Source organism: Zychaea mexicana, assembly GCF_025766255.1.
Source record: "Zychaea mexicana strain RSA 1403 chromosome Unknown BDB00scaffold_32, whole genome shotgun sequence".
Lineage (NCBI taxonomy): Eukaryota > Fungi > Mucoromycota > Mucoromycetes > Mucorales > Lichtheimiaceae > Zychaea > Zychaea mexicana.
In genome coordinates this window covers 191,995-217,615 of record NW_026516695.1, presented here as the reverse complement: position 1 = coordinate 217,615, position 25,621 = coordinate 191,995, and the positions used below count along the sequence as shown (strand labels likewise).

Here is a 25,621-nt window from a genome sequence, read left to right as displayed (position 1 = left end):
ACACTCTGGACACACCGTACTATGGGTCTGTCATCTCCCGAGGCATTGGGAATGCAACCTCAATGACATTCCCGCCTTGCAAAATGCACACTCCAGGCTACACGTACACACTAGTCTCGTCTTTCTACACGGCTCTTTTGAAGTGTCTCTACTTGATTGACACGCTTTTCTTCTACTCGACACTGAGGTTACACAAGGCCTAGACTATCGATAATGGCGCATGACGGGGGCATTCTTGTCTTTCGAAAAATCTATACCGGCGATTATTGGTCTCCTCGTCCTTTCACAGAAGCGTCTGATGCTGGGCCTCGAAACCATTATGGCTTCATTCTTGTTGCTGTTGAGGCTGCTGCAGTTCATCGTGGTTGCTATTGCTGCTGTTGACGCTATGTACGGCCATTGTTCTGGTGGTGTTGTTGATGCATTGCTTATCTACGTGTCACCTTCGTCACGCGTCCGCTAGTGCTTGTCATTGCCTTTGCTCAGACGTTCGTTCCCTAAAAGAGAAGTGGGAGTGAGAAAAGAAGTGCTTTATGTGGACGAGGAGAAGAGACGGAAGAGAGTGGTTTTGATCGGGAAGCAATATAAATCAAGTCTCTCTTTTCTTGTTTAAATAGCACAGAGCAGCTCGCATTAAAACATAGATGCTCGACCGGGTTACACGCAGTCCGTAAGGTCTCATAATGCATGTGCACACACCAGGAACATCAAGATGGCCATCATAGAGGAAAGCGGATGTGCGTTTAGCGTCATCGATAGTGGCGTCTATGTATTAGCTTTCTCTCTGTCTCTCAACGACATATACCTACATGTGGATATCGTACGGTCAATCTAAATTTGAAATCCCTGATCGTTACCTGTTTTTAAGAGTCCTTCGCTGGGCCGAGCGCAGCCGTCTTCGTCTTCGTCTGCAACGGCATGGACAAGTGCGTTGAGCTGTGTGTTCTACACCCTTGTCTTGCTCCCCAGAATAACGCCCTCCAACAATTTGGTGGTTATTTAATCAACTAGGCTACAAACACCAGAGAAATGGCTTAGACCTATGTTCTGCAAGCTGCCTGTCCCAATGGTTTCATGAAGCTCTTTATATTGCATGTCGCTCTTGAAGATAGCATCGAGCGCCTTTGATACTGTAACCTGAAGAAGATGTCTAGCATCCGATGATTACGCAAACGCACTAGGACTAAGCACTTCAAGTTCCTCAGGGGCTCAGGTCTACTCCAGTAAAATAAAAGCACTTCAAGTTCAGTTTAGTATATGGTACGCATCATCATTATAATGCACGTAAATGTCAACAAGATAGCATAAAACACTTTTCCAATCTGGTATGATTTCGGTAATCTTAAACTTTCTACTTAAATCTTGAAATTGATAGGCTCGCTTTTTACTATGAATCATCAAAATCAGGTCGTACTAATGTAGTAATAAGTTACGAAGCGGTAGAACGACAAGGAAATTATCAATGCAAACTGAGTTGCTGGCTTAACAATACATACTTGGGAACATTTCATGAGCCTTTGACTTGAGTCGTACTTGGAGTCGGCTTTGAGAATCCTACGCCACGTCTGAATAAAAATTTAAAAACAAAAGAGTCAAGAGGCATATTAATGCGAAACTAACAGGGGGCGACAGTATAATGTCGCCATTGAGTTATGTTTGCATTGGAAAAAGAAAAGCTTATCATACTTATGTATATGCAAGATAACCGTCAATGTGAGGAAGATTACATGCCAATGGATCATATAATACATGCAAGTGTAATGTGACAGTAAGAGTCAGGTGAGGCATTGCGTTATGAAACGAGTGATGGCTCTCTACTATGGTAATATTAGTCTACGAATATCGCTACCTCTTAGAATGTTTTGAAAACTACTACCCAACCTGTAGGTCCAACCACTTCAACCCGACTAATGATTTTGGTTGCTCTAAGTTAGGCTAGTTACTTATCATAACATTCTCTTCAGTACAGTAGTAGTCATGTTGTACATAATGTGTTCGGCCATAACATACAAAATCTCCTTCAATTCTGTTGGTGAGAATGAATTCGTAACTATTAACTTGAGTGAAGTTTTCGCCAGATAGGGCACATTCACTTTACATATACAACCTTTTTTGATGATAATAACACTGTATGATGTTAATTGTGATTTGTAATATCATCAAGTATAATTATTATATGCATTAGAGCGTTCGAGTAGTGATAGTCCAACAAGACCACCCTCAGAACGACATACAATGCATCTTCCTATTGGTGGTCACTGGTGCTGTTCAATACACCGTTGCATTGTTTCTGCACTGACTTTTTAATCTAGAAGACATATGATCTATACAGTGACCGGATGTATTTCATAGAACAATACAGTAGTACAATCTGGCTGTCTTTTGCGAGTTCGCTGTTAAAAGGCCGCATCGGCACTTTTGCGTAAGAGCATAGAACATCCGCATATCATTAACATGCATAGTGATATCTAGAGCCGCTTAATAGTGCCACTTTTATGACATCTTGCTCATAATATGTACAAGTAGCGAGCATGTTAAATAGGTATACTTTTTCCATGAATCCCCAAGCAAGCTGCTGTCAAATCATATCTGTAAAGGAGGATTCTCTCAGTCATCTGCGCCTTGTGCGTTACTAGTCGTGGACGGATAGGTGAGAAGCTCCTCTGTAAGTTTCTTCATTCACATTTTTACAATCATTCGTGGTTAGCGCGATTAATCCCAAAGAATAAACATTTTAAACAAAATGTATCATATCCAGGGGCTTTTCAGGTATTGTATATAAGATTGATAGCAAAGAATGTCATCTAATCAGAGTAAAGGTTTTAATAACTTTTATCTGTCTTGCATCAAAAACAACAACAACAACAGCTGTATGATATAGACAATGATAGCCGTATAGCTCATGACGAGATGCTTCGTATTGTGGAAGTCTGTACAAGATGGTTGGTAGCATGGTAAAATTGCCTGAGGACGAGGATACTCCCGAGAAACGAGTTCAAAAGATCTTTGACTTGATGGATTTGGCAAGTATTTGGGTTCATTGTTTATTTTTTGCTTTTTTTTTTCTCCTCGAGAAACTGCATCGGTACCAACAACACCATCTAGAGGGAGCTCTCAAGCAAGGATCGTATCACTAGAGAAATTGTGTGACAGTGTTGTATATGATGAAACTACTTGCCCTGTCCCATCAAATATAAGCGAACAAAGTGTTCGACATTCGTTTTGACAAGTTCTCCTGTGTGACAACACACTAAATTCTCCCCTCGAAAAAACACGCCTTATCGTCACCTTTGCACCCAGCCAGCTAAAACAGTTAGACACCCCAGACCCAAATTATTTGCCTATATTCGGACGCCGTACGGGCCTCTACAAGCTCTACGGAACATACCCTGTGGCCTCTGCGGTGTCACGCCGTGCACACCGTAGAAATTATAGTATGCTCAGCCTACCATAGCACCTTCTTTTTCTCAGAATAATTCTCACTACATTGCGTCCTCCATTTCGACAATGAGCAACCAGGAACCCCAACCAGAGCAGTCAAATGCTTCCAGCGACAAATATTACCGCCCTAAGGGAACCAAAAAGTGGTCCACTTGGACGCGTTAACTCACTTCCTTTCTCAAGATAGCACTGACGAAGAGCGAGAAGGTTTGCTATTTTGTATATAGGTAAAATGAGAATTTTTACTTATCTAGTATATATAATGGGAAGATATTATCAGACAGTATAACGATGGAGAGTTGACAACGACAACTGCTCAACTGGCTGCGATCTGTGCTCGCATGAACGAGGAGCACCAGAAAAAGCTTGAAGAGAAGGTCAAGCGCATAAACCATATGATGGAGCAACCGGCTCCTATGGATCTAGATGTTCGTCAGCAGCTTGGGAGAGCTTTCAGACGCGAGATCATGTCGGTTAACCACCGTGCTAGCGTGGCCATAGGATGGAATGTCGGCACGCTCATGTCTCCCCAGTTTGAGACCGATTGGATGCTTACTACACCTATAGTCTCATATAGTATGTAAAGTAGTAAATCTGTTTCTTAGAAATGCTCATATTCAAGGTTCTAATACCAACTATTAAGAGAAAGCTCAGAACGCATTGAATAAGATGGGAGGGCGTCCAAACTTCCATCGACATTGTCAAGGTTAATACTATCATACACTGTGATAGTAACACGTTATCGAGAAAAAGGATTATCTATTTATTAGCTTTTCTTAACAACAATCTGTCACTATAGGAACAACAGGCGGCAACTATCGCTAACACACCATAGCATTGTTAAAAGGAGCTACTAATGTATATTATTCGTTTTCGCCAGGCCCTCGTTTGACCAGAAAGCCTACCAAAAAGAAAAGCACGGTTAAGGACCTCATGGTTGAACTCTGTAGTATGTTACAAGCAGTGCCTGCATTGCAGTTATCAATGTATCAATACTTGTTAAGGAATGTATGTAGACAACGAAGTCGACAAAGTTTCCGTGGAAAGGTTTCAAGAGGGTGTCAGACGGTGGCATAATTCGCTACAGAAATGAAACATTGGGGTGCGAATTCACGGGTTTTGATTTTGGCGAAAAGGCAGATACTGCTTTGTGCCCGAGTGACATGCCGTATAAGAGATGGTCAGAGCTGTATGATGCCCTTATCAATGGCCAAATTAGTTTTGAAAAGTTTTAAATTAAATGGTTTAGCACATTTTAAAAAGTTGCTATTGATAAAAGCGACATATTAGCATCCAATAGGTATGTTAGTTCATTTAATAAATTACAGATCATGATTTTACTGTGGAAGACAGAGTGATCTGCGCTAGGGGACATGTGGTCGTTCCTTGACATGGACAAGGATACTATACATATACAAAGAATATGAGTCCATAACTGAAAAAAACCGCATAGAACAAAAAGAGTTAGACGGTGTGGTGGTAGATGGGTAGAGGTGGAGCGAGAATGATGAAATTATTAGGAGGATTTCTTCGTGCAATTTGGAAATAACCACAGTAATACTCTTAGAAAGCAAGGAAATTTGAAACAGTTCCTAGCATCCAAGCATTTTTACCCTATTACATAACGTACTTCTGTGTACAAAAATAAATTGTGGATTAGGGGATCGTCATAAAAAAACTACAGGAAAAGAAGCTTTCCTCAAGCGCGTGGTACTTTTTTGTCAACTTGCACGTTTACTGAGCAATAAACAGAAGTGATCAACTTAATATGTGTTGCAATATAAATATAGAGAACTGAAATGAAAAATAATCTTTTGAAGGTTCTTAGCTACAAAGTAACAAACAACAGACCGCACCATCTTATTAGCACTAGATCATGAGTTTTAACGATCGGTTCAACGAAGACGACGCCATGGACCTAGTGGAATCCACGATGTTGAGCGATGGGAAAACGAGAACGAAAAGCCGCAAAGTGTATGCTGGTGACGATGCAGTTGTAGCTTCTGCTCCCACTATAAGAGATACGCGTCAAAATTCACAGCATGATCAATTAGGTAACTGATTCGCTTATAAGCACACTAAATCTTTGCTTATGATAACATATACTTTGTAACGCGAAGATCACGGAGAAACCGATGATCTCGACTATGACGGTCCTGGTAGCGCTTTTAATGAAGGCTTGACAGTGTTTCGTCTGAATGACCATGACATCGAAGAACATAAAAGGAAATTGGAAGCTCTTGATGAAAACTGGTCCGAGGTTTTTAAGGTGCTACCGAAAGACTATGTAAAGTGCAAGGGAAGTAGCGACTATAGTCTGGCCGATACGACTCCGTTTTTCGACGCGCGCTGCACTACATGCGATAAAACAAAGGAACGGGAGATCCTTTGCGTTTTCATTACCGGTAACGCATTACGTTGCATTAATAATTACCAAACATACTGTGATATGGACAACTGCTAAAACATTCCTATAAATGCCGTCCAAAACAATACGAAACAGGCATTAAAAGTTATAAAATACCATTCTGTGAATGTAAATCAGACGCCTCAACCTTGCTTTACCATCACTTGTTTCCGTCATCTCCCGCCTCGCCGAGGACAGCATTTCATCTCCCATTGCTTGATTTCTATTCTGCGCTTTTGGCTGAAGGTCATTTAGCAGCACAAGCCTTTGGAAATGCTTGCTCTTATGTGCACAAGTTTGAGGTACTGTTACTGCTAATATAATAATCAGATGATAACACAATGGAGCGAAATCACTTATCATAACAGTTATTCTAATGTATTGTATATACATTTGAATTTTATGGAATAAAGAATCCTGATAGAATTCGAAAGACTTTAGGAAATGCACATACAGCATACATGGAGCTGAAAGAAAAAGTGACGGATGAAATGGTTAACGAGCTCAGCAATAATACTCCAATGGAGCGAGATGCGTGTCTGGCTTGTCCCAAGGTCTCCTTCTCGTTTTATAATTTAGTGCTGTCATGATATTTTGATGAGCTAATGACTCAATATACAATTTACACAGGAAGGAAAACTGTTCGTCGCAGTCGATGGCAACATGCAATTGCGACGACGCAAAGCACATGCAAATGATACAAAAAAAGCTGAAGCAGCGACGTTTTTCTCGGCTGATAACATGCATGACGTTTACGAAAAGCATGAAGTCACCAATGCCGTCAATAAGCGTTGCGAGAGTGAGCTCAAAGCTGTTACGTCCGTTTCTGATGCTGTCGAGAAGTTCTATGAAAGTGGAATAGTAGGCTGTGTATGCGGCAGACACAATGTTCCACTTCAGTTTACGAATATCTTTGCTTCTGGTGAAAAGTAATTTTAATACTTTTTACATGCATGCAGTCTATAATCCCTAGCGTATAATATGCACTTACATGTTGAGCTTTGTATAGGTACAAATATGCTCTATCTGTGCTTGCTGTTGCCACTAAGGGATACAAAGATGTCAATATTTTGTATGATCTTGGTTGTCGCTTTGAACCATCATTTAAGGTATTTTGCCGTGTCTAAGAATATCATCGCATCCGGTAAACAAACTGATCTTTAATTACTTATGCACCATTAGCAAGCATTTCCCAATTTTGCTCAAGCTGGATCACAGATGGCCGTCTCCGTTTTCCATGCATACGCCCATTCAATGTCTTGCCAGGTCGATTATCATCCACGATTCATAAGCGGCTTTGGACTGACAGATGGAGAAGGACTTGAGCGTCTTTGGTCCTACCTTGGAGGATTTGTCTCAATGACTAGACAAATGAGCGCCAAGAGACGTCTGTTCGTTTTACAGCATGCGATTGGTCATTCGAAAGCCAAGACTATAATCAATATGTGTATGCATGATTTTAAATGAAGTTATAAATGATTGCGTGATACTCATAATAGTACCGATAGGTTACGCGCTTAAAAAACGGACGAAAAGGGCAAAGGCAATCATCGAACAAGCGTCTGCATACTTGCGACACAGAGCTACCCTTGTAGCTTCCGGCGGTACGCCATGCTGGTGGTGAAACGAGGACGGGAAGATAGATGAGCTCAGATTCGAAGAAGAATGGAAGACGTACAAAGATACCGTCCATAAAAAATCGAAAGATCGTACTATATTCACTGGTATCAAACCTCTATCAGTAAAAATACAGTATTATGAAGAACTAGAACATTTTTACGCGGTTGAGTGAGTTTACAAAGTGTTTCTGTAGAGTACTGTAAAATACTTAGACAACTAAACCATTCGGAAAACATCATTAGAGCGGAGCGCATTACTTTATCGAGGGAGCTTCAAGATCCAGATAAATGTGCCAATATGACTATGGCGGAAGCAGGTATGTATAACGATTTCTACTCCCTTTCGTTTATGCGTATTAAGCTATTGCTATCATCAATAGACGAGAAATTTAGATTGCTTCGAAAGCTCTCAAGAAAGCTCGAGATCGCTGAAGACAATGTTACCAGAATTTGAAAGGGTGCTAAAGCCTGAACGAAGATGGCAGATAAATAGCACAGAATACGCAAGCGCAAAAGAAGCAAAAGCAAAGCGAGAAAAGGAAGATAGCCTGTATAAACTAAAATCACATATAATCTCGCGTAAGATGATGTATGATCAGCTGCGTAATCGAGAGGGCAAAATAGGTATTGTATATCTGTTTTTTGAAGTGTAAAAATGAGAAAGCGCTGCTGATGGATATAATTAATTAATTATGAAACAGGCGAAAGAGTAAGCACGAAAGTTAGAAGCGCAATCAAGAAACAAAGCACTGCAGCTGAAAAGCAATTGAAGCTATACAATGCTGCTTGCCATCTGTTGTTGGAGCCTGAAGTCCAGTGGGAGGATGTCTGTCATCTGGAGACACGATTTTGGGAACAGCACCATATAGCAGAAAGCAACGACGTCGACGTTCTCAGAGGTATTATAAACATTAAGCGCGCCGAGGAAGAGCTGATAATGATCGAGGTTAGTGCTATGGTACTTCATTGAAACTCCATACTGTGATCTCAACTTTCCACTTAGGACGAAGAAAAGAATCTGGAAGCATACGCTGCAGCACGTTATAGCGCCATTCAAGATGCCATAGAGGCGACGCATGACGATGGGTGGCAAGCTATTCTTGGTGATCTTTTGGAACAAGCTGAACGTCTCGAATGTAATATCAGAAGCAGCAAACCGCGTACTGTTGGTGAAATTTCACAGATCGACAACGACGAACAATACGGTGACGATGCGGACGATGAATATGACGAAGACGTTTACTTTGTCCATGCTGAGACATATGAGGATATTGAGAAGGAACATGACGAGCTGATGTATGAGTATATGCCGCCAGTAGATTATACTATGCCTGACGAAGATATTTCTCTGCCAGATGCAGTACTTTCAGAAGAAACACTATAGAGCCAGCAATGTATATACGCCGTTGTAAATCAAGAGCTCTTTTATAATCCTTATTATGCTTACTTATACATTGTATGTTATTAGACCTGTTTTGCGGATATGATTTTTTATTATGTGTAATAAGCACCTATTCTGTTACTTATTTTCTCAATACTGCGTTGAGCGTTAATCCTCATAATTTAAATCAGATACATATATATAATACTGTATGCTACCGGAAAAAGATGCTCTGGTTGGGGTTCCTGGTTGCTTATTGTCGAAATGGAGGACGCAATGTAGTGAGAATTATTCTGAGAAAAAGAAGGGAGAAAGCTGGTGCTATGGTAGGCTGAGCATACTATAATTTCTACGGTGTGCACGGCGTGACACCGCAGAGGCCACAGGGTATGTTCCGTAGAGCTTGTAGAGGCCCGTACGGCGTCCGAATATGGGCAAATAATTTGGGTCTGGGGTGCAGTTAGATTAAGGTGTCGGAGTAGCTAATGTCTGCATAATTTTCGAATGAGATTTCTGAGCATCCGCAAAAGCTTTCGTCTTTGTGGTTTTGGAAGCTGCTTCCGTATCAGCAAAGCTCGATTCTCGCTTCTGCCATGCTTCTTTTTATTTGTGAGATTCGTTGAAAAAAGTGTCGTTTGGAGGAGTGAGTCAGCTGTATATGATGAGCTAGGCGATCCATGCCGTGCGCGTACGATTCTGTAAAGAAAGAGCGAGACCCATCGGCGTAACATACCAGCTCGTAATATTTTTTTCTGTTTTGTGTAACCTAAAAGCCCTAATTAGGCGCCTCATATAAAACAAGTCCCATTTAAGATAGCGCTCCACCGCCAGTATGGTACGCGGTGCCAGACCAAGATCTCTTCACCCAACCCACATAATCCACATGGCAAGGTAAATTCAATTCGTAACGCGGAATGCCAGTTACCCTCCCCCTCTTCATCCTCCCGCTTTTATTCTTTTAAAGCTTGATACCCGCTCTCAATCTATTTTCTTTTCTTAGAGGGCTCTAATGTATGGCAAGATCAACGTGCAAAGTCACGTTTTCTACAGTGTAAGTATTGTACTTTACGGACCTCTCTTTAAGAAACGTTGAATCTCTCTGTAGGGTGCAATCATTCTTAACTTTTTGTCTGGATGACGCTGTTTTTTGATATAGACTATGCTGCGACGGTACGGCTTTACAATGGTATAGCCCGTATTGGTGCTCCATTTGTGGTCAACGTCAACCGTGCGGTTTGTTGACTGCTTTTGGATGAACCATGAGAGAGACATTCCTACCGGCATCGCTGCAATGCAATTGTAGTGAGAAGTAGGGAGATCTCTGCTACGGGCTTCCTGGTAACAATATCTTAGCCCATGAAGAGGTGGCCCCAAACAATGATTCAGGGAACCTTGAGAGAGACGGACCTGCCGGCATAAGACTAAGGCAGTCTTGGGTAGGAATGCTCTGCTATGGGCTAGGCGTGCATCATTATGGAACATCGTCCGATGCTGTCTTGATGCACGGCCGAAACCGACCGTCGCTAAACATGGCTGCTGGACACGCCTTCCTGTAAGTACAAATTATCTTGATTCACCCAATAGATCTGTTATCTCACTTTCTACTCATCTTATAGAGTCGATCCTTCTTGTCTCCACCTCCAACTTTGGCTTCCCACCCTGCGACGGTACGGCTTTACAATGGTATAGCCCGTATTGGTGCTCCATTTGTGGTCAACGTCAACCGTGCGGTTTGTTGACTGCTTTTGGATGAACCATGAGAGAGACATTCCTACCGGCATCGCTGCAATGCAATTGTAGTGAGAAGTAGGGAGATCTCTGCTACGGGCTTCCTGGTAACAATATCTTAGCCCATGAAGAGGTGGCCCCAAACAATGATTCAGGGAACCTTGAGAGAGACGGACCTGCCGGCATAAGACTAAGGCAGTCTTGGGTAGGAATGCTCTGCTATGGGCTAGGCGTGCATCATTATGGAACTTCGTTCGAAGCTGTCTTGATGCACGGCCGAAACCGACCGTCGCTAAACATGGCTGCTGGACACGCCTTCCTGTAAGTACAAATTATCTTGATTCACCCAATAGATCTGTTATCTCACTTTCTACTCATCTTATAGAGTCGATCCTTCTTGTCTCCACCTCCAACTTAGGCTTCCCATCCTTCGACGTGTACCCTTCGACGTGTTTTGTCTTTTGTGGCAACGAGGACTGCTGAAATAGTATATTACTCTCAACCATGCACACTCACACACTCAAACATAGGCCTTTTTGTTTGTTCTAACTATTTAGTGTTCGCCAAGGAAGCACACGCCGTCAACGTGCTTGGTACGCCAGCCATGGCTATTTAAACGACTGTTCCTGAACAAGATGTTGCCGCATCGCCTTGCCGATATATATCTGATGTATGTACACTGCTGGATTGAATCTTGGGCTGCCATGCTGGCAAATACGGGCTAACCAAAGCCATATTAAGAAGGCACCAGCTTATACTAACCACACATCTATTCATCACTCTTCTTTTTATAGAGACGACAGCCGCTTCCATTCCACACATCAACTTATTTTTCTGTACTTCCTCTCCTTCTCTTCATCCTTTCAATGTACTTTTATTTGTGTTTGTTTCAATGTCATTTGCATATTCCTTGTATCGATCTTCACAATCTTTTATTTGTCACAATAGCATTTCCTCCGATAAAACATTGTTAAAGTTTATCTCCACGTTTTCGCATGGCTTCTTAGCCTATTATTTAGCAGCTTTCAAGATTTGGTTCGGTCAATCTTCTACTTTTTAAAAAGCAATGGGTCTGTTCGAATTAAAAGACGATTCAGCGCCGCTCTTGTATTTATATCATAACAGCGAAAATATTGATTTCACCTGGATGTAATCCTATCATTGATTTGGATTTCAAAAGTAGCGGCTGAAAGAGAACATGTCCATAATAACTGCCCATAGAAAATACCAGCAGGGACACAAGATTTACGGCTTGCTTCCTTGCTATGTAATACGCACAGACGCAGTTAGCACCATATGCTGGCCATCAGCACGATTGGATTCACATAAAGACTTAGGGTCGTACTGATATACACAGGTCGATCACCGTCAAGGTCAACCTCGTTAGCGTTAACTCTCGACAGCATTAACAAGAAGCATCTTTTACACAAAATTATCCGAGATCTTCGCAATGGGTCAACCCTCAATAGTGTTGATCGCTTCAGATATATGCGCCCTATGGATCAACATCAGCGAGGTTCACTGTAGCATCATGTAGTTACGCAACATAACTCACATAGACTGACTGGCATACACTTTGCATTCAGAGTGGTGAACTTGGAGAACGACACTATGGGCCTAATTTAAATGCATGCATGATGTCGTTGTACCACCCCCATGCCCCTACAGAGTTGGACGTTCTCTTTCTTTTCGCTTGAACAGGGTGAGGATTCTGAAGCGTTCTCTCTACTACGTATAGTCTGTGACGTACGTCGAACCCGTAGCAATGTATTACATTTAAACTGTACTATACTTCTGTAGTGTACGCTAGTAGTAGGAGGGCTTTTGATTGTATCACTTTGTTAAATAAAGTCGATAAACTGGTTTCATCACTCGATACTAACACATTTGGCAATAAAAGGGAGCTTAGCCACAGCATCTTACAAACTCACTGTGTTCACAGCCATCCGGCCTTTTGGTTTGGATCTGCCATTACAGGTATAGCTTATACAAGAGCCCCTGCCTTGCAAACAAGCTGATCGAGTCATTGCGGAACTCGACTATATAGACGAAAGGTATTTCATTTGATTTCTTTGTATTATTTGCAAGTATCTATAGATAAATTTCTTTATGCCTTCCTTTCAGAAATAGTAAATAAGAAAGATAGAAATAATTATACCGAGTTATATGACTATTGTACTGATTTTTTGTACATAGTGAGACTGTTTTGCGTAATATTCAATGTGTCAAGTTACTGTACGAAGATGTGACAATGTGGAACAGCAAGGAGATCCAATAAGATAATAAATACAACTTTAATCAATCTATACGAAGCATACTGTATTAAGGTTACAACAGACATAGGCTACTAAGTACACAACCACATATGTGCTACACCACCAGCATGATCGACGACAGAGGCAAGACTTCGACTAATAACACTGAGCTCCTATTGATTCTATCAAAGCGCATCCACTCGTGGGTAATTCCATTATATATACATCTGATTGCTTTGTGCATAGGTATACTTGACTCTTGGATATGACGATTGGTTGCGCAAAAGGAAAACATGGAAAGTAGCAACTAATACCTATATTGTGGCGCAGCCTTCCAAAACTTCTTATTTTTATCTACTCAGGCACTTCTTGTCGTCTGTTGCTGCAGGCGCTGTTTCCCACCAAATATTTCGACAGAATACGGTTAGATCACACATCAAGCATTCTAAAGAGAAAGGGTGAGAGTTGTAATTTGAGGCTTTGTTTGTACAACCGCGAAAAGAAAGAAGAAATCCTGTATAAAAGTATCAAGGAGAAATCACATAACCCGGGTTTCTAACACATTTAACAACTCTTTTATAACCTAAAACCAACAATCAAATATGAAGTCCAGCTTGGTCCTCTTGGTGGTCTCCGTTCTGGCCGTGATCCTTTCCATGGTTCCCCCAACCCAGGCAGCTGCTTTCCGCTGCGAGTGTAACTGTTATCTTGAGGCCGTTAACAGATACAAAAGATGTAGAAATGCCCACAAGACCAAGAGTTATTGTACAAGCAGTTCTGGAATCAACGAATGCGGTACTGGCTGCTCCGTTCCCCTCTGCGAAGGTGGCGATAATGACTCTGCCAACCCCTTCTAACGGATTTCGACAATGCAATAATAAAACAATCACTCCCAACGTAGTTCTTTTGATCCATCAAATGTGCTCTTTGGTCATAATATTCGGTTTATTTTTTGCCCAGTAACATGGCACGAAAATCATCTTGAGTCTTTGGTTTTGCGTCGGCTGGGAGACTGGGTCCTGCTTTTTGCTTTGTGCTATCCTGTTGTTTTTGTTGTTCACTGTTGTCGTCGTTGCTGCTGTTGCTTCCTTCTGCTGCTGTTGTCGATTTTCTGGCGTTAAATCCAAGGCCTACTCTCCCCCGGCCTCGGCTGCCACCACGACCTCTTCCTCTTCCTCGCCCAAGTGATCTTCCTCGGCCTCGGTCAGTTTGGTCTCGTCGGTTTTCTTCAGGATCGACGTGATCAATCTTTGTCTTTTTTAGTGTTGGTGCATCAATGGGTTCATCGCTTTGTGAAGAAGCTTGACGTTTCCTTGGTGGGGCCGGGATTTTGAATCCATCACTATCTTTCTGCGCTTCTTCCTCCTTTTCTTCTTTTAATACGTCTTCTTCTAGATCACGTTGGTCCCTCTTATTTGTCCGAGTTTGGGCCCGGCGCTGCGCTTTTAATTTCTTTTAAAGTCAAAGGTAAAATGAGTGGTTAGTTCTATGTATTTTTATTCGTTTGTACCATCTGTCCAATAAACTACCTTTTGTTTGATTTTCTTCTCCTCTTCTCTTTGCTTCTCAGCTTCCAATTCAACAGCTTGGCCCTATAAATCATGACGCATAGACCATGTGAGTATATTAAGCATAGACACGTTATTGGACACTAAACCTTTCCTTCTCTTTTATTACCTGCCACTGATGGAGAAGAGCGCCCTCCTTTTGTTTCACTTTGACAAGTGCATCTTCCAACATATCCAGAGTTCCAATTTCGTGTGTCATGTTCAACCATGCATTGATCAAGCGCTGTGGATCGTCTAAGTTCTTTACGATTGCTTGTTTGTACAGGCTCTGGCATTTTAATAAGTTACCACAAGAGCTAGAGTAAACCCAGAATATTAGCTTCAGCCTCTATGGAGAAACATTGTAGGTTCACTTTGTGGTATTTCCTTACCGTTCGAATTCAATATAGGATAGCCATGCATCTGTGCATCGGCCGTGTCGCTTGCTAACACGATTTTCCCATATTTCTCGAGCCTTGTCTTCATTATCCAATAGCTCGTTCTGATTAAATATGAGAAACGCCAACAGTAAATTATAAGTAGATAGCCATGTCAAATCCCAATAAAAAGTACTTACTTCAACAAATGCATAGTAGCGTTCAATACGAAAGTATGGATCTGGTGTTTTCGGGAATTCTATAATGAAAAAGTAGATATTTGTCGGAATCAGCAAAAAAAAAGGAAAGACCTACATCACTAGTACTTATTAGACTCTTACTCTCATCCAGATATACAAGGGCTTCTTCAAATGCGACGCGTAAATCCACCGTATCATCTTCAGACGCTATTTTTTGTAAAAATTATGAAGTTAGTAACCCATGCATCGCCGTCTTTAGATAGAAATGATCTTATTCTTTTTATCTTTAACACTTACGATCGGTCCAGTCAATACGACGCCGCAAATAATCACATTTAGCACGGAACAAATTCACCAAATCCTCGAGGCTTGATAACAAGATTTGGTTGCCGAGTGCAGTATCGAAGATTGCTACATAGAGAGAAATACCAGCATTAATCTTGCAATCTCATCAATTTTCAAAGTGTATATCCTTGTTTAGTACCAATGATTTCTTCTTTGGTTTTCTTATTAGCCTCTAGGCTTCGAGCATGATGGCCCCATAGGATTCCTGACCATGGGCAGTTTCGGATAGCCCGATGTGTTATCGATTCCATGAATACCGGGACACGGACACGTTCAAGCTACATATATTCAGTTTAACAAGTTTGATAATAACCGCTGACCGGATACGGCAAGTTTTTTTTTTTACTTACCAGAAAAGTGACGTAGTTATCCCATAAGGTTACATCTGTACAGTATATAGCTACTGCACGCTCATATAGATTACGGATGTTATTTAACGAGTACTTGTCCTTATTGATACTTTCATTACTAATGTACTCGTAAAACGTATCCAAGGCATTGTTTGTTTGTTTCTGTAGTTCAAAGATCAGCAATTTTATGCAAAATTAAATTTTCATTTCCTTTATTCTTACCAGTTGCAGCTCAAATTGGTCTCGAACTTCAGCAGCTTCCTTGACTTTTGAATAGATTTTGTTGGCTTTGAGCATGCTTTGTTCGTAGTTTTGATTATCGAAATTTGTGTTGAAAGTTGAATACTTGTTAAAAGTTTCTTCGGAAGCTAAAATCCAGACCAAAGATCGTTTCAAATCAGTATACACGTTGCATCATATCCTCCCCTCTCCCTAAACATTTAAGCCATAAATAACAGCTTACATGTGTGAAGTGTGTCTAGTCGATCACGATATAGCTGTTTTACCCGTTCGAGTTGCTTTGGATCAAAGTCCTGCTGCATGCTTTCCTCACTACAACTGTATTAGCAAAACTCGTGTCCCTCCTAAACAAAAAATAAATCTATAATTCGTTTTACCTATCATTTGGCTTATCATAAAAGTCAGTAAAATTTCGCCATAACATAGTTCATCACTAAAAAAATACTATCCTTTACCTTTAAAGCTTGGGTTTCAAACTCGATGAATTTTATCCAAATTCGTTGGCTCTATAAATCATGTAGTTTATGAGCATCACCAACATATGCCACTAATAGGTACAGCTGATTTTTTCTCTTGTGTGTAACTTACTTGAGATATGTGATGTTCGGTTGCTCGAACCGCTCGTACTAGATTTTCTCGCGTATCTTCAACTACCTGCTTGTCCTCCCACTTGTTGTCGAATTGCTCGAGCGTATAGTCAACAAAAGACTCCCAAATTGGTATCGCTAAAGCGAAGAGAAAAGCCGATAAGCTTACTCATTATCAACTACTCTAACAGCCTTCACCTCCTTCCCCCACCCAGGAACAAGAAAATCTTACAAAAGTAATCGCGAGTCGCTTCCACGTACAGCCACCGTAATCTCTCCTGCTTCTCTTCTGTGTTTTCCTTCTTCTTGAGGTCGTTAATCCAATCGAGCCACATGTCTTTTTTCCATAGAGAAACAGAACACACCAACTGTTAGTGTCACTCGCAAAAATGTATATATGCATAAAACGTATATGGTAGTCATCAAGCGTTACCTTCGCTTAACGGGTAAACCTCATGCATTTGTTCACGAGCACGTTCAAGTTCGTCCTCCATACTCATTTGCTGAAGCAATTCAATCAGTCGGACGTGTAGATCGTATCGACCTTTATCCTGGTCAAGCTATTGTGTATAACCTGCGTTAGCATAAGCCAAATTAAAAAAACCAAGATCTTACAAGCAGCTCCTTTGCTGTCTCAATCTACAAAACATTACCTCTTCCATGATTTTGGTCATTTCATCTAATGTGTTTAATGTCTGTTCATTCTGTTGTTCCTCCGTCAATTCTGCAGGCTTGTCGTCTTCCTGAGCTTTGTTACGCGATCCTTTTGTCACTTCCCAAACACCTGGTGCAGCATTTCCCTGATCATCGACATTCATGCCCGATTCTTTTGATACCACTGGTTGTTCTTGTTGCTCAATAGGCGATTGAGCGTTTTCTGGTTCCATTATCGAGAATTGCTTCAAATCAATGGCTGTGGTCTGTGGATCGCTTGCAGTCAAAGCAAATCCCTTCAGAAAGTCCGGCTGCTGCGAAATTCGGGCTTGATTTGAATATGCAGGGTGCTCCATATGTTCTCATTTGTAATTGAACAGAGTGATCCTGTACGAGCTAGAAAGATACAAGCTCTTTGACCATCGGATATCTTAGCTAGTTTAGTGAGCATTGTATCGTCCATGCAGTCAATACCTGCAAATCCGATTGATTCGATACAGGGGTGGATTGCAACTTGTCACAGAAGAACATCATGCTTCCAGCTTGAGGTCCTTCCATCCAGCACAGTCAATATGTTACAGCTTACGAATATCTGGAAGGCACTTTCACAAATGCATCTATACGATACCCTTTGTTACCGGATAGTTTGAATCGTTCCAACCTCGGTATGTTTTCTTCATTGCTAGATAACGTCTGGAATAGTTCGCGCATCTCGTGGTCGTTTGCTGTACAGTCTGCAATCTCAAGCATTTTTTTGCGACTCAACTTTGTAATTGCATCAATAATTTCTGATCCAAACAGTGTTCCATGAGAAACGAAGGCAGTGAAGACTGGGAGCGTTGCGTAATAGCTGTGCAAGGATAGGGCATAGTCTTGGGTCGCGTATGCAGATGGTAAGCGTCTGCAAGACGGTAAAGTGACGGGTATTTGTTAGTACAGTCCAATTGATAATCTCTGGCTCCCATAACGCAACTTTAGAGCTCGCAATGTTCTACAATTGTCCACGAGTAATGAAACAAGGTAAATTGGCCTATCCATATATACTGCAATATCTCGGATGTCTGTTGGTGATGATGACACGGTTTCTGTTTGAGAGTTTTCCTCATCGTCATCCTCAACCTCATCCATGAATTTCTCGACCCTTTCGAATTTGTAGGCGTCGCCGATCTCGTCATACATTCTACTGTCCAAGATAAAGCGATTGAGTTTCTTGCAGTGCTTGCTAACGAGGTCCACCACGGCAGATTCCCAATGGTTGAATGACAGGCTTGTAGAATTTCTTCCGCGTCGTATGTTTTGAGCTTCCCCATCGAGATGTTAAAAGCAGAGTTGCAAGTGGGATGTAGGAAGCCTGTTGCTTCTCCAGCAGCTCTCGCCGACATATTGTGATATCGCAGCTTGCCAAGGCGAGTACAAGTCGACAGCAATGTTTTGAAAGGCAAAGAACTGTGCTGTCATCTTCAATGCTTGGCGGTTCGATATCAAGTCCTGCCAATGACTGTGTAATCAGTGAGAGTGCAACGAAAAGGCCTGCGTTGCTTTGGTATGCACAGCCTAAAGAAGTAGACATACATTTATGTCACATGTTCGACAAAATAAAAAATAGCCAATATATAACAGTGGTGTGCAGCAGATCATATGGTAAACAGTTAAAACTATACGTTCTTCTGATGGTAAGCTTTTTCAAAGTTGAGAAAACGCTTTGTGCTTAAGAATAGGAGATAAATTCACAGAGCTTCGCGTCGTACAAGTACCGAAAGAAGCTGATGTATTGAATCGCCAAGATATCATCTACCGTGAGTCTTTCAGAGGCGAGAACAGTAGCGTGTTCCAGATCTGTGGACATTCTATGAGCTTGTTTCGCCAAGTGTTTGACACACCAAGTAGGTTCAGACGGTCCTTAAAGCGCAAGTATCCGACAATGAGCGTTACAGTTTCATAGGGCAGTAATGCAACGAGGGCAAAGGCTGTCTCGTGCTTTGTTTTGGCTGCTTCGTAGCATTGCTGAAACACTTGGGGATATACTTTGGGCGTGTTTTTGATTCCTTGAAGGCAGACGTCCAATGCTTCCAGGTGATTAAATCGCATCAAGTTCAACGCGTTTGCTCGGAAATAACCTAAAGGTGATGATGGTGCTCGGTGAATCATTTCAAAAGCATCCCGTAGACCCATCTAAAAGTTGGTCATTTTAACGCGGATTGCTGAGCGAAGATCGAGCAGTGCAGAGTACTTTTTGACAATGTCGTGCAGGCCAGCGCTGTCAAAATCGTTTAATCTTCAAACTGCTTGTCGGTAAACGCGTCGCGTGCGCGATTAAAGCTGTCACAAGCAAGACCGTCCTGATCGCATGCATGAAGAAAACCGGTGGACGCGGAAGGTATCTCGTCAGGATGGAATGGTTAGATATAATGTTGCTGAAAGCAGAGCTTGAATCTATGCCTGCCATTGTTCATCGGAAGCGAAAGTAGTGGAAAAAAGGCCGTTTAATTTTAATGCGCAGTCGCTTTGTCAATCTTTCATCTTTTTATGCGCCCTCGTCTAGTAGAAAGCCCGTTTCGTGATTTCAAAAACACTCGCGTAACATTCTCTTTTTTTTTTTTTTGCTTCTTTAAATTAAAAATGATGGAAACGATTATATTATCTATTATACAGGAAAGGCAAAAGGGAAAAAAACTTGCTTTTGTTTTTCTTTAAATACACCGAAAAAAAACACATCACGAATACACACGTCCAGCTCCAAATATGTTTACTGGAGCTTGCCCGACATCATAGAGTCCAACGAGGCACCACTCTCCATCTGTTCTCTGACAATCATTTCAAAGTACTATGGGAAATATGAAAGCAAAAGGTTAATAAGTCTTCTATCCATCAACAGTCGCATCCTCTTGCAAAAGATACTTTACCTGGTAGATAATGCAGACACACAAAAGAATGCCTGTGCCAGATCCAACAGCGCCAGAGATATCAGCAACGACCGAAACGGCGCCCAAGATGGCACCGCCAAACGATGCAGCAACGGGGATGACGCGCTTCAATTCCTTGTACATGGACGACTCACGGTATCCGACAATAACCAATTGTTGCTCCTTGAGTTCGTTAGCGACATCACGCACAGAAGAGCCCGAGATCTCCATCCACGTCTTAGACAACAAGGCCGAAACGGTAATGATGATAAGAGCGTACACAAGCGTATGCACGGGATCAAGTATAGCTTCAAGAATGGAGCGTGGAGGCGAGAGATAATAGACGATACCGCTCTTGGCAAAAAGCTGGTTCGAGCCTTCCAAGGGCTCCCACACACCCAAGAGTTGGACTACGGGGTTGGTACCGAAGCGCTGGTACAGCATGTGCGAGATCATCAAGATGTTAGAGGTCATGGTAGAGAAGAGCATGATGGGCATGCTCGAGGTGTACAAGAGACGGATGGGGTACTGGGCACGCTGGCCACGCATGCGGTTGGACTTGATCGACAATTCGACGCGGAAGCCTTGGAGATAAACGACGACGGCAAAGACGGCAAGCAAGCTCAAGACACCCATGACGTTGGGCAGATGGGGGCGGTAGAAGGCATCAATCAGAGCGCGGGCCTTGTCGCTGCGCTTGGTAAGCAATTGGAAAAGAGCAATGAGAGCGCCTTCAGACTCTGGACCACGGCCAACATCGACAGTCGTGGGCGACAGGACCTTCCAAAAGATGTTCACTGCAGTGCTGACAGCAGTGAACAGGTTGATACCCGAGCCGAATCCATATCCCTTTTGCAAAATCTCGTCCAAGAGCATCGTGACGAACGAAGCGGCAACGATCTGACCGACAAGCAAAACGCACACGGTGGTGCCAATCTCCTTGGGGTTGCCGTACAAGCCATTGAGCACAGTGATTGTAGCATGAATCACGGCAATCACGATCGCAAACACTAGTACATCCACAGCTGTTGTTCAGTTTCTTTTGCTCTTTTTCTTTCCCCCCTCCTCCCAAGTTCTGCAACCTTCCGATCTTGCTACTGTTTCTATAAAGAACAAAAATCAACGACTTACACTTTTGGGCACCGCTAAAGAGAGCACGATCTTCCTTCAAACTGTAATCGACGTGCAAGATACGGGCACCCGACAGCAATTGCAAAATCATACCCGAAGTAACAATAGGGATGATACCGAGTTCCATCAGCGTACCACGGTTGGAAGCCGAAATAGCACGCATCCAGTACAGAGGATCAGACGAGTCGGACGAAACAATACCATATAAGGGAACTTGCGACATGACCATAAAGATGATGAGCGATCCCACAGTCCACATGATTCTTTCATTGAAATCAACCTAGATGTTATTATTCACAGCCATCCCACACGTGTTAATAACAAATAATAGACTTTCAATTTCCAAAAAGAGGTTAAAATGAGAATCGAAAAAGAAAAAAACTTTGATTTAACCTTGTAGACGGGAGAGTCAATTTCCGGAAGAAGAGCCAAGAATGGCCGGACAAGATGGAGAGCCCTGACTAAACCATGAAAGTTAGTATACAAGTAGAAAGTCAAAGGTTCTTTTCTAAGGTAGAAGCTTGTACATACAACCCATGGCTACAAGAATAAAACAAAAGGGAAGACTGGGGGTAGAACTAGGAAGACTTCACGCGTTTCTTTCTTGATACAGCGGTACAAGAGCGGGGACAATATGTGATAAGATTTGATCCAATCAGATTGCTCCAGCTGAAGAGTGGGGTTTGCGGGTATGTGCGTGGCGCCCATAGCAGTATGCAGTAACAAGAGCAAAAAGCAAAATTAAGGATTGATGTCATAGATACTGCATACGTTATAGACTTTAAGCGCTATCTATCACCACCTTGTGCACTTTTACAGTATTAAATATTCCAATAAGGTAGGGTCATTGCTATGCAGGTGGTAATCTGCGTGCACTTGTTGGATGTCCGTGTGTTATTCTAGATTATTATTAATAATTTTCACACCAGTCGTCCACTTGCTCAACACAACAAAGCATGTATAGTTGTAGAAACAAGACAAGATGCATAATATATATATGAGAGAGATGAGGTTATATAAGGAGAGAGTGAGAGAGTTTGATTTTGTATGATGGGAGAAAAAAATAGGAAGAGAGATAGAAGAGTTACTAGGAACATATATATTAGATTACATTTAAGCAAAGACAAGAACAGCAAACAAGGCAGCAATGAACAATGGACCGTTGGTGAGCGAGTGGATTGAGAAGCCAGCGCTGTCAGCCGTGCCCGAGGCTGCGGGCTCAACACCGGAGCCAGTAGCGCTACCAGCACCCGACTTGGCAAACTGCTCAAAGGTGGGGAAGGTAATGCTTTCTTCAACGTAGGGGTGGGTGATGTTCATGCAGGTAGCCACATCAATAACGTGAGTGTAGGCTTCCTTGAGAGCGGGATAGTGCTGGATAGCAAACTCCATGGTCTGGTTGTTAATCTCGTGAGAAAGAATCAAAGCACCACTGTTGGCAAAAGTGCCGTTCTTGCCCATCTCAATGAAGTTCTTGTAGTTCTGGTCGACAGTCTCGGCAGTAATGCCAGGCATGGTACCAGCAGCCCAGTCATCGGTATCAATGTTCCAGAGGATAGCGGTCAAGTTGAGCTGGGTAGCGATCCATCGGACACGATCATCCAAATCACCTTGGGCCTATATTTCGCGAAAGAGGTATGCAAGGTTAGGTTAGAGAGGGAGAAAGTGGAAGAGAGGGAGTTGCACAAAGAATTGAACACAACTTACAGGTCGCCAGTAAAGAGGAGTCAAGCCGGTTACATACTTGATGGCCTTGGTGGTAAAGTAAAGTTCGGCAAGGACTTCTTTGTCGGACAAGGTGGTCATGAGCTGGTGAGACCAGGTGTGACCAGCAAGATGATGGCCGTCCTTGACACCACGGAGAGCGCCATAGGGCCAGGACAAGACGTTAGAGCCAATGTAGAACATGGATGCCTTTTGCTTGTTTTGTAAGAGGTAATCATAGAAAGCATTGTGCGAGCAATTGGGACCGTCATCGAAAGTCTATAATCTCAAGCTTATTAGCAAAAATGCTGGGTTCTCTTAATTATGGGACGTGTGGATAGAGAGAGAGAGAGAGAACAACTTACAAGACCGAGGGTTTCGGGCTCAGGGCACTCATAGATGTCAGCATTGATGCCAGAGGCCTTGGGCGTCATACAGCCACTGGCACTCCACCAACAGTCAGGATCTTCAGCGGTGTTGTAGCTGGTCATGTCGAGGCCACCACCGGCACCCAACTTTCTAGGCAGGATGTTTTTCGGCGCCTTTGTCCAGTCGATGGAGTTATACAAATCCTGGAACTCCTTGCTGGTGTTCATATTGTTAGAGGTAGCAATCTCCCAGGAGTTAGGCCACAGAGTTTTATCGTAGTTGGAGTACTCTGAATTGTAGTACTGGCACTCGGTGTTGACATCGTACGATGTTGTCTGGGGGATATCAGGGATGCTGATCTCTGTGGGATTCGTGGTGCTGGTGTAGTTGGTGGTTGCAGCGTTTGCTCCCAAGGCTGCGGTCGCGGCGACGAGTGCTACTTTCCAAGAAGGCATAGTCGAAGATAGTGAGAGGTGAGAGAGAGAGAGAGAGTGTGTGTGTGTGTGAGCGAGTCGCAGAGGAGATAAAGGAACGTAGTTTGAAGAAGAAGATGAAGAAGAAGAGAGTTAAAAAAAGAAAAAGAAACGCGAGGCAACTGGAAGTAAAGAAAGAAAAGGGGTCGGTTTATTTCTTTCAGGCCCATCAGGCTAATATATGTATATATATATATATATGTCTATATGTGTATATATATAAATTTAGCAGACGCTCGCGCACCCCCTCCTCTTTCTTCCTTCCTTTCTTCCTGCGCTCCTTCCTCTCTCTCTCTTTCCCGACAACGGTGCACAGAGCTTAAAAATAAAAAAGAACCAGATTTAGCAACTTTGAACGAGTCGACTTTCAAACTCCATAAGGATCTACCGTTCCATTTCTGGTAAAATACCTCTACCTTTTCCCAGCTAAAAATCAGCCTATTTGGTTTATTTATTATCGATGAAGATGATGATGGCCTTTGTCCAGGGACTTGAATATTTGATTTTGTACGCCCGAATCAGACAGACTGAAACTAGTGCGATTTGCTCTACCAGCGCTAAAACGCTGGCGCTTCTTGGCTAGGCCCTATAATTAGAAATCCAACCTGACATTTCTTTTCCCTTCTTTCTCGTAGTGTCTGCACTCTCTCTGTGTGTGTGCTCAATATTTTTCTTTTCTTTCTTTCTGCTAGTAAATCCGCCCTGACTCTTCTTGGAAGGATTAATCCGAGAGATCTAAAATGTTCAAACATGATGTTGGCACATGGCAACCAAGTGCTTATTATCATTACTCATATTCGGGCTTTGAAAACAGTTCTCAATCATCCATCATCTCTGGATTTCTTTAGTCTTTTTTTGCCCTGTAAAAAGATTGTACAACTGGTAAAGAAAAAGCTGAGCGCGGACGCGGACCGGAAAAGTGCATATTTTCTTTTTTTATCAGTTTTTTTTTTCTTAAATGTGGGTCCAGACTCGTGTAAATTATCCTCGGAGAAAAGTTTTTTTGCGTTCCCTGGCAATACCAAAAAAGATCGTCGTGATCACAGTTGCCATGGTGATGTGTGCAACAATACAGCATGCGCAGCACATGCTGGACAATAAATTGGAATTTGGGTCGGGGAGATCGCCACTTGAAAGGACGATGTCATTGAGTCCCCCATCACCCCCACCCCCCCCCAAAACAGCCGCTTTCGATTTCGGTGGGGCCCTGCAGAGGAAAAAAAAAAAACGACGGCTTTGCCCAAGGCTTACTAGTGCACAGAGGATCTATCGAGCACTTGGTTCTGCTATCATGTGTATACGGAGCCGGTTCGTCTGGTTGCTATTGTTGTGGCATGTACAGTACATCAGTATGGAATTGGTGAATGCAGTAATAAAAGTAAAATGGTATTCGTGCCACGCAGTGTGATAATTATGCGTGTCGCTTTTTTCCCTCTCTTCTTACCTTGATTAAGGTTTGATATTGATACAAAAGAAACACACGACGATCATTCTACTGCACTACTACTTTTCCCTTTGTTTGCATAGCACGCCCCGTCAAATGACGCTAAAATTTCTGCAACAAATATCGCTAGTCCCGAACAGTATCGTTCCTAAAATACAACACTTATGGAGAAAGGAGATGATATCAGGCTTTCGTGAAAAGGGATCATCACCCGTCATCACAGTGGACCTGCATTTTAGAGCAAGGCTAATACTAATACGCTTGCTGCATACACAAGAATGATGCCACATGAAACTCACCCTCTCACCAGGAGGGCCGCACTTTGTCTTTCGCCACTGCCAATGCAAAGACCAGAAAACAAGGAGTGGGGAATTGTGCATGAAGGGAAGCAATTTCACTGCAAACACTAATTCATGGATTTTATTATAATGTGCAGTATGCTACTTGTTTCAAATTGTATCGATCA

General features: G+C 42.4%; 11 protein-coding genes across 11 annotated transcripts; 6 read left to right on the top strand and 5 right to left on the bottom strand.

Moving 5' to 3' along the window:
- Positions 1-2,939: 2,939 nt before the first annotated feature.
- On the top strand, positions 2,940-4,534 carry BDB00DRAFT_787584 (uncharacterized protein; the record flags this gene model as incomplete). Its single annotated transcript, XM_053120716.1, has 4 exons — positions 2,940-3,027; positions 3,712-4,017; positions 4,322-4,390; positions 4,458-4,534. 4 exons carry the CDS (start codon positions 2,940-2,942, stop codon positions 4,532-4,534), a joined length of 540 nt encoding a protein of 179 aa, XP_052980178.1.
- A 783-nt stretch (positions 4,535-5,317) lies between these two features.
- On the top strand, positions 5,318-5,905 carry BDB00DRAFT_938688 (uncharacterized protein; the record flags this gene model as incomplete). The annotated part of the gene is made up of 2 exons (XM_053129296.1): positions 5,318-5,495; positions 5,562-5,905. 2 exons carry the CDS (start codon positions 5,318-5,320, stop codon positions 5,903-5,905), a joined length of 522 nt encoding a protein of 173 aa, XP_052980177.1.
- A 1,161-nt stretch (positions 5,906-7,066) lies between these two features.
- Positions 7,067-7,315, top strand: BDB00DRAFT_762821 (uncharacterized protein; the record flags this gene model as incomplete). The annotated part of the gene is made up of 1 exon (XM_053119354.1): positions 7,067-7,315. One exon carries the CDS (start codon positions 7,067-7,069, stop codon positions 7,313-7,315), a length of 249 nt encoding a protein of 82 aa, XP_052980176.1.
- A 450-nt stretch (positions 7,316-7,765) lies between these two features.
- BDB00DRAFT_905691 (uncharacterized protein) lies at positions 7,766-8,940 on the top strand (the record flags this gene model as incomplete). Its single annotated transcript, XM_053128588.1, has 3 exons — positions 7,766-7,784; positions 8,169-8,413; positions 8,471-8,940. 3 exons carry the CDS (start codon positions 7,766-7,768, stop codon positions 8,849-8,851), a joined length of 645 nt encoding a protein of 214 aa, XP_052980175.1. The 3' UTR covers positions 8,852-8,940.
- Positions 8,941-9,857: 917 nt separating this feature from the next.
- BDB00DRAFT_787580 (uncharacterized protein) lies at positions 9,858-11,206 on the top strand (the record flags this gene model as incomplete). Its single annotated transcript, XM_053120715.1, has 6 exons — positions 9,858-9,899; positions 10,005-10,034; positions 10,162-10,400; positions 10,465-10,531; positions 10,659-10,897; positions 11,134-11,206. 6 exons carry the CDS (start codon positions 9,858-9,860, stop codon positions 11,204-11,206), a joined length of 690 nt encoding a protein of 229 aa, XP_052980174.1.
- Positions 11,207-11,372: 166 nt separating this feature from the next.
- On the top strand, positions 11,373-11,605 carry BDB00DRAFT_821205 (uncharacterized protein; the record flags this gene model as incomplete). The annotated part of the gene is given in 2 exon segments (XM_053123368.1): positions 11,373-11,514; positions 11,525-11,605. Coding segments are annotated over 2 exon segments (168 nt in total), but the record flags the coding sequence as incomplete, so codon positions are not given.
- Positions 11,606-13,290: 1,685 nt separating this feature from the next.
- BDB00DRAFT_821201 (uncharacterized protein) lies at positions 13,291-17,451 on the bottom strand. The gene is made up of 16 exons (XM_053123367.1): positions 17,131-17,451; positions 16,911-17,037; positions 16,710-16,814; positions 16,479-16,615; positions 16,336-16,396; positions 16,114-16,194; positions 15,873-16,018; positions 15,651-15,812; positions 15,440-15,578; positions 15,253-15,366; positions 15,097-15,162; positions 14,956-15,014; positions 14,771-14,880; positions 14,509-14,695; positions 14,361-14,423; positions 13,291-14,283 (listed from the first exon to the last, which is right to left on the bottom strand). The coding sequence occupies exons 1-16, from the start codon at positions 17,362-17,364 to the stop codon at positions 13,777-13,779; spliced, it is 2,298 nt and encodes a 765-aa protein (XP_052980172.1). The 5' UTR covers positions 17,365-17,451; the 3' UTR covers positions 13,291-13,776.
- Positions 17,452-17,567: 116 nt separating this feature from the next.
- Positions 17,568-18,452, bottom strand: BDB00DRAFT_350490 (uncharacterized protein). The gene is made up of 3 exons (XM_053117035.1): positions 18,105-18,452; positions 17,760-18,032; positions 17,568-17,682 (listed from the first exon to the last, which is right to left on the bottom strand). Exons 1-3 carry the CDS (start codon positions 18,308-18,310, stop codon positions 17,649-17,651), a joined length of 513 nt encoding a protein of 170 aa, XP_052980171.1. The 5' UTR covers positions 18,311-18,452; the 3' UTR covers positions 17,568-17,648.
- A 346-nt stretch (positions 18,453-18,798) lies between these two features.
- BDB00DRAFT_821195 (uncharacterized protein) lies at positions 18,799-19,608 on the bottom strand. The gene has a single exon (XM_053123366.1). It carries the CDS (start codon positions 19,301-19,303, stop codon positions 18,923-18,925), a length of 381 nt encoding a protein of 126 aa, XP_052980170.1. The 5' UTR covers positions 19,304-19,608; the 3' UTR covers positions 18,799-18,922.
- A 125-nt stretch (positions 19,609-19,733) lies between these two features.
- BDB00DRAFT_821193 (SecY subunit domain-containing protein) lies at positions 19,734-21,841 on the bottom strand. The gene is made up of 5 exons (XM_053123365.1): positions 21,697-21,841; positions 21,559-21,626; positions 21,166-21,445; positions 20,035-21,044; positions 19,734-19,955 (listed from the first exon to the last, which is right to left on the bottom strand). The coding sequence occupies exons 1-5, from the start codon at positions 21,701-21,703 to the stop codon at positions 19,878-19,880; spliced, it is 1,443 nt and encodes a 480-aa protein (XP_052980169.1). The 5' UTR covers positions 21,704-21,841; the 3' UTR covers positions 19,734-19,877.
- A 437-nt stretch (positions 21,842-22,278) lies between these two features.
- BDB00DRAFT_762764 (uncharacterized protein) lies at positions 22,279-23,693 on the bottom strand (the record flags this gene model as incomplete). The annotated part of the gene is made up of 3 exons (XM_053119351.1): positions 22,279-22,782; positions 22,873-23,148; positions 23,235-23,693. The coding sequence occupies 3 exons, from the start codon at positions 23,691-23,693 to the stop codon at positions 22,279-22,281; spliced, it is 1,239 nt and encodes a 412-aa protein (XP_052980168.1).
- Positions 23,694-25,621: the final 1,928 nt, after the last annotated feature.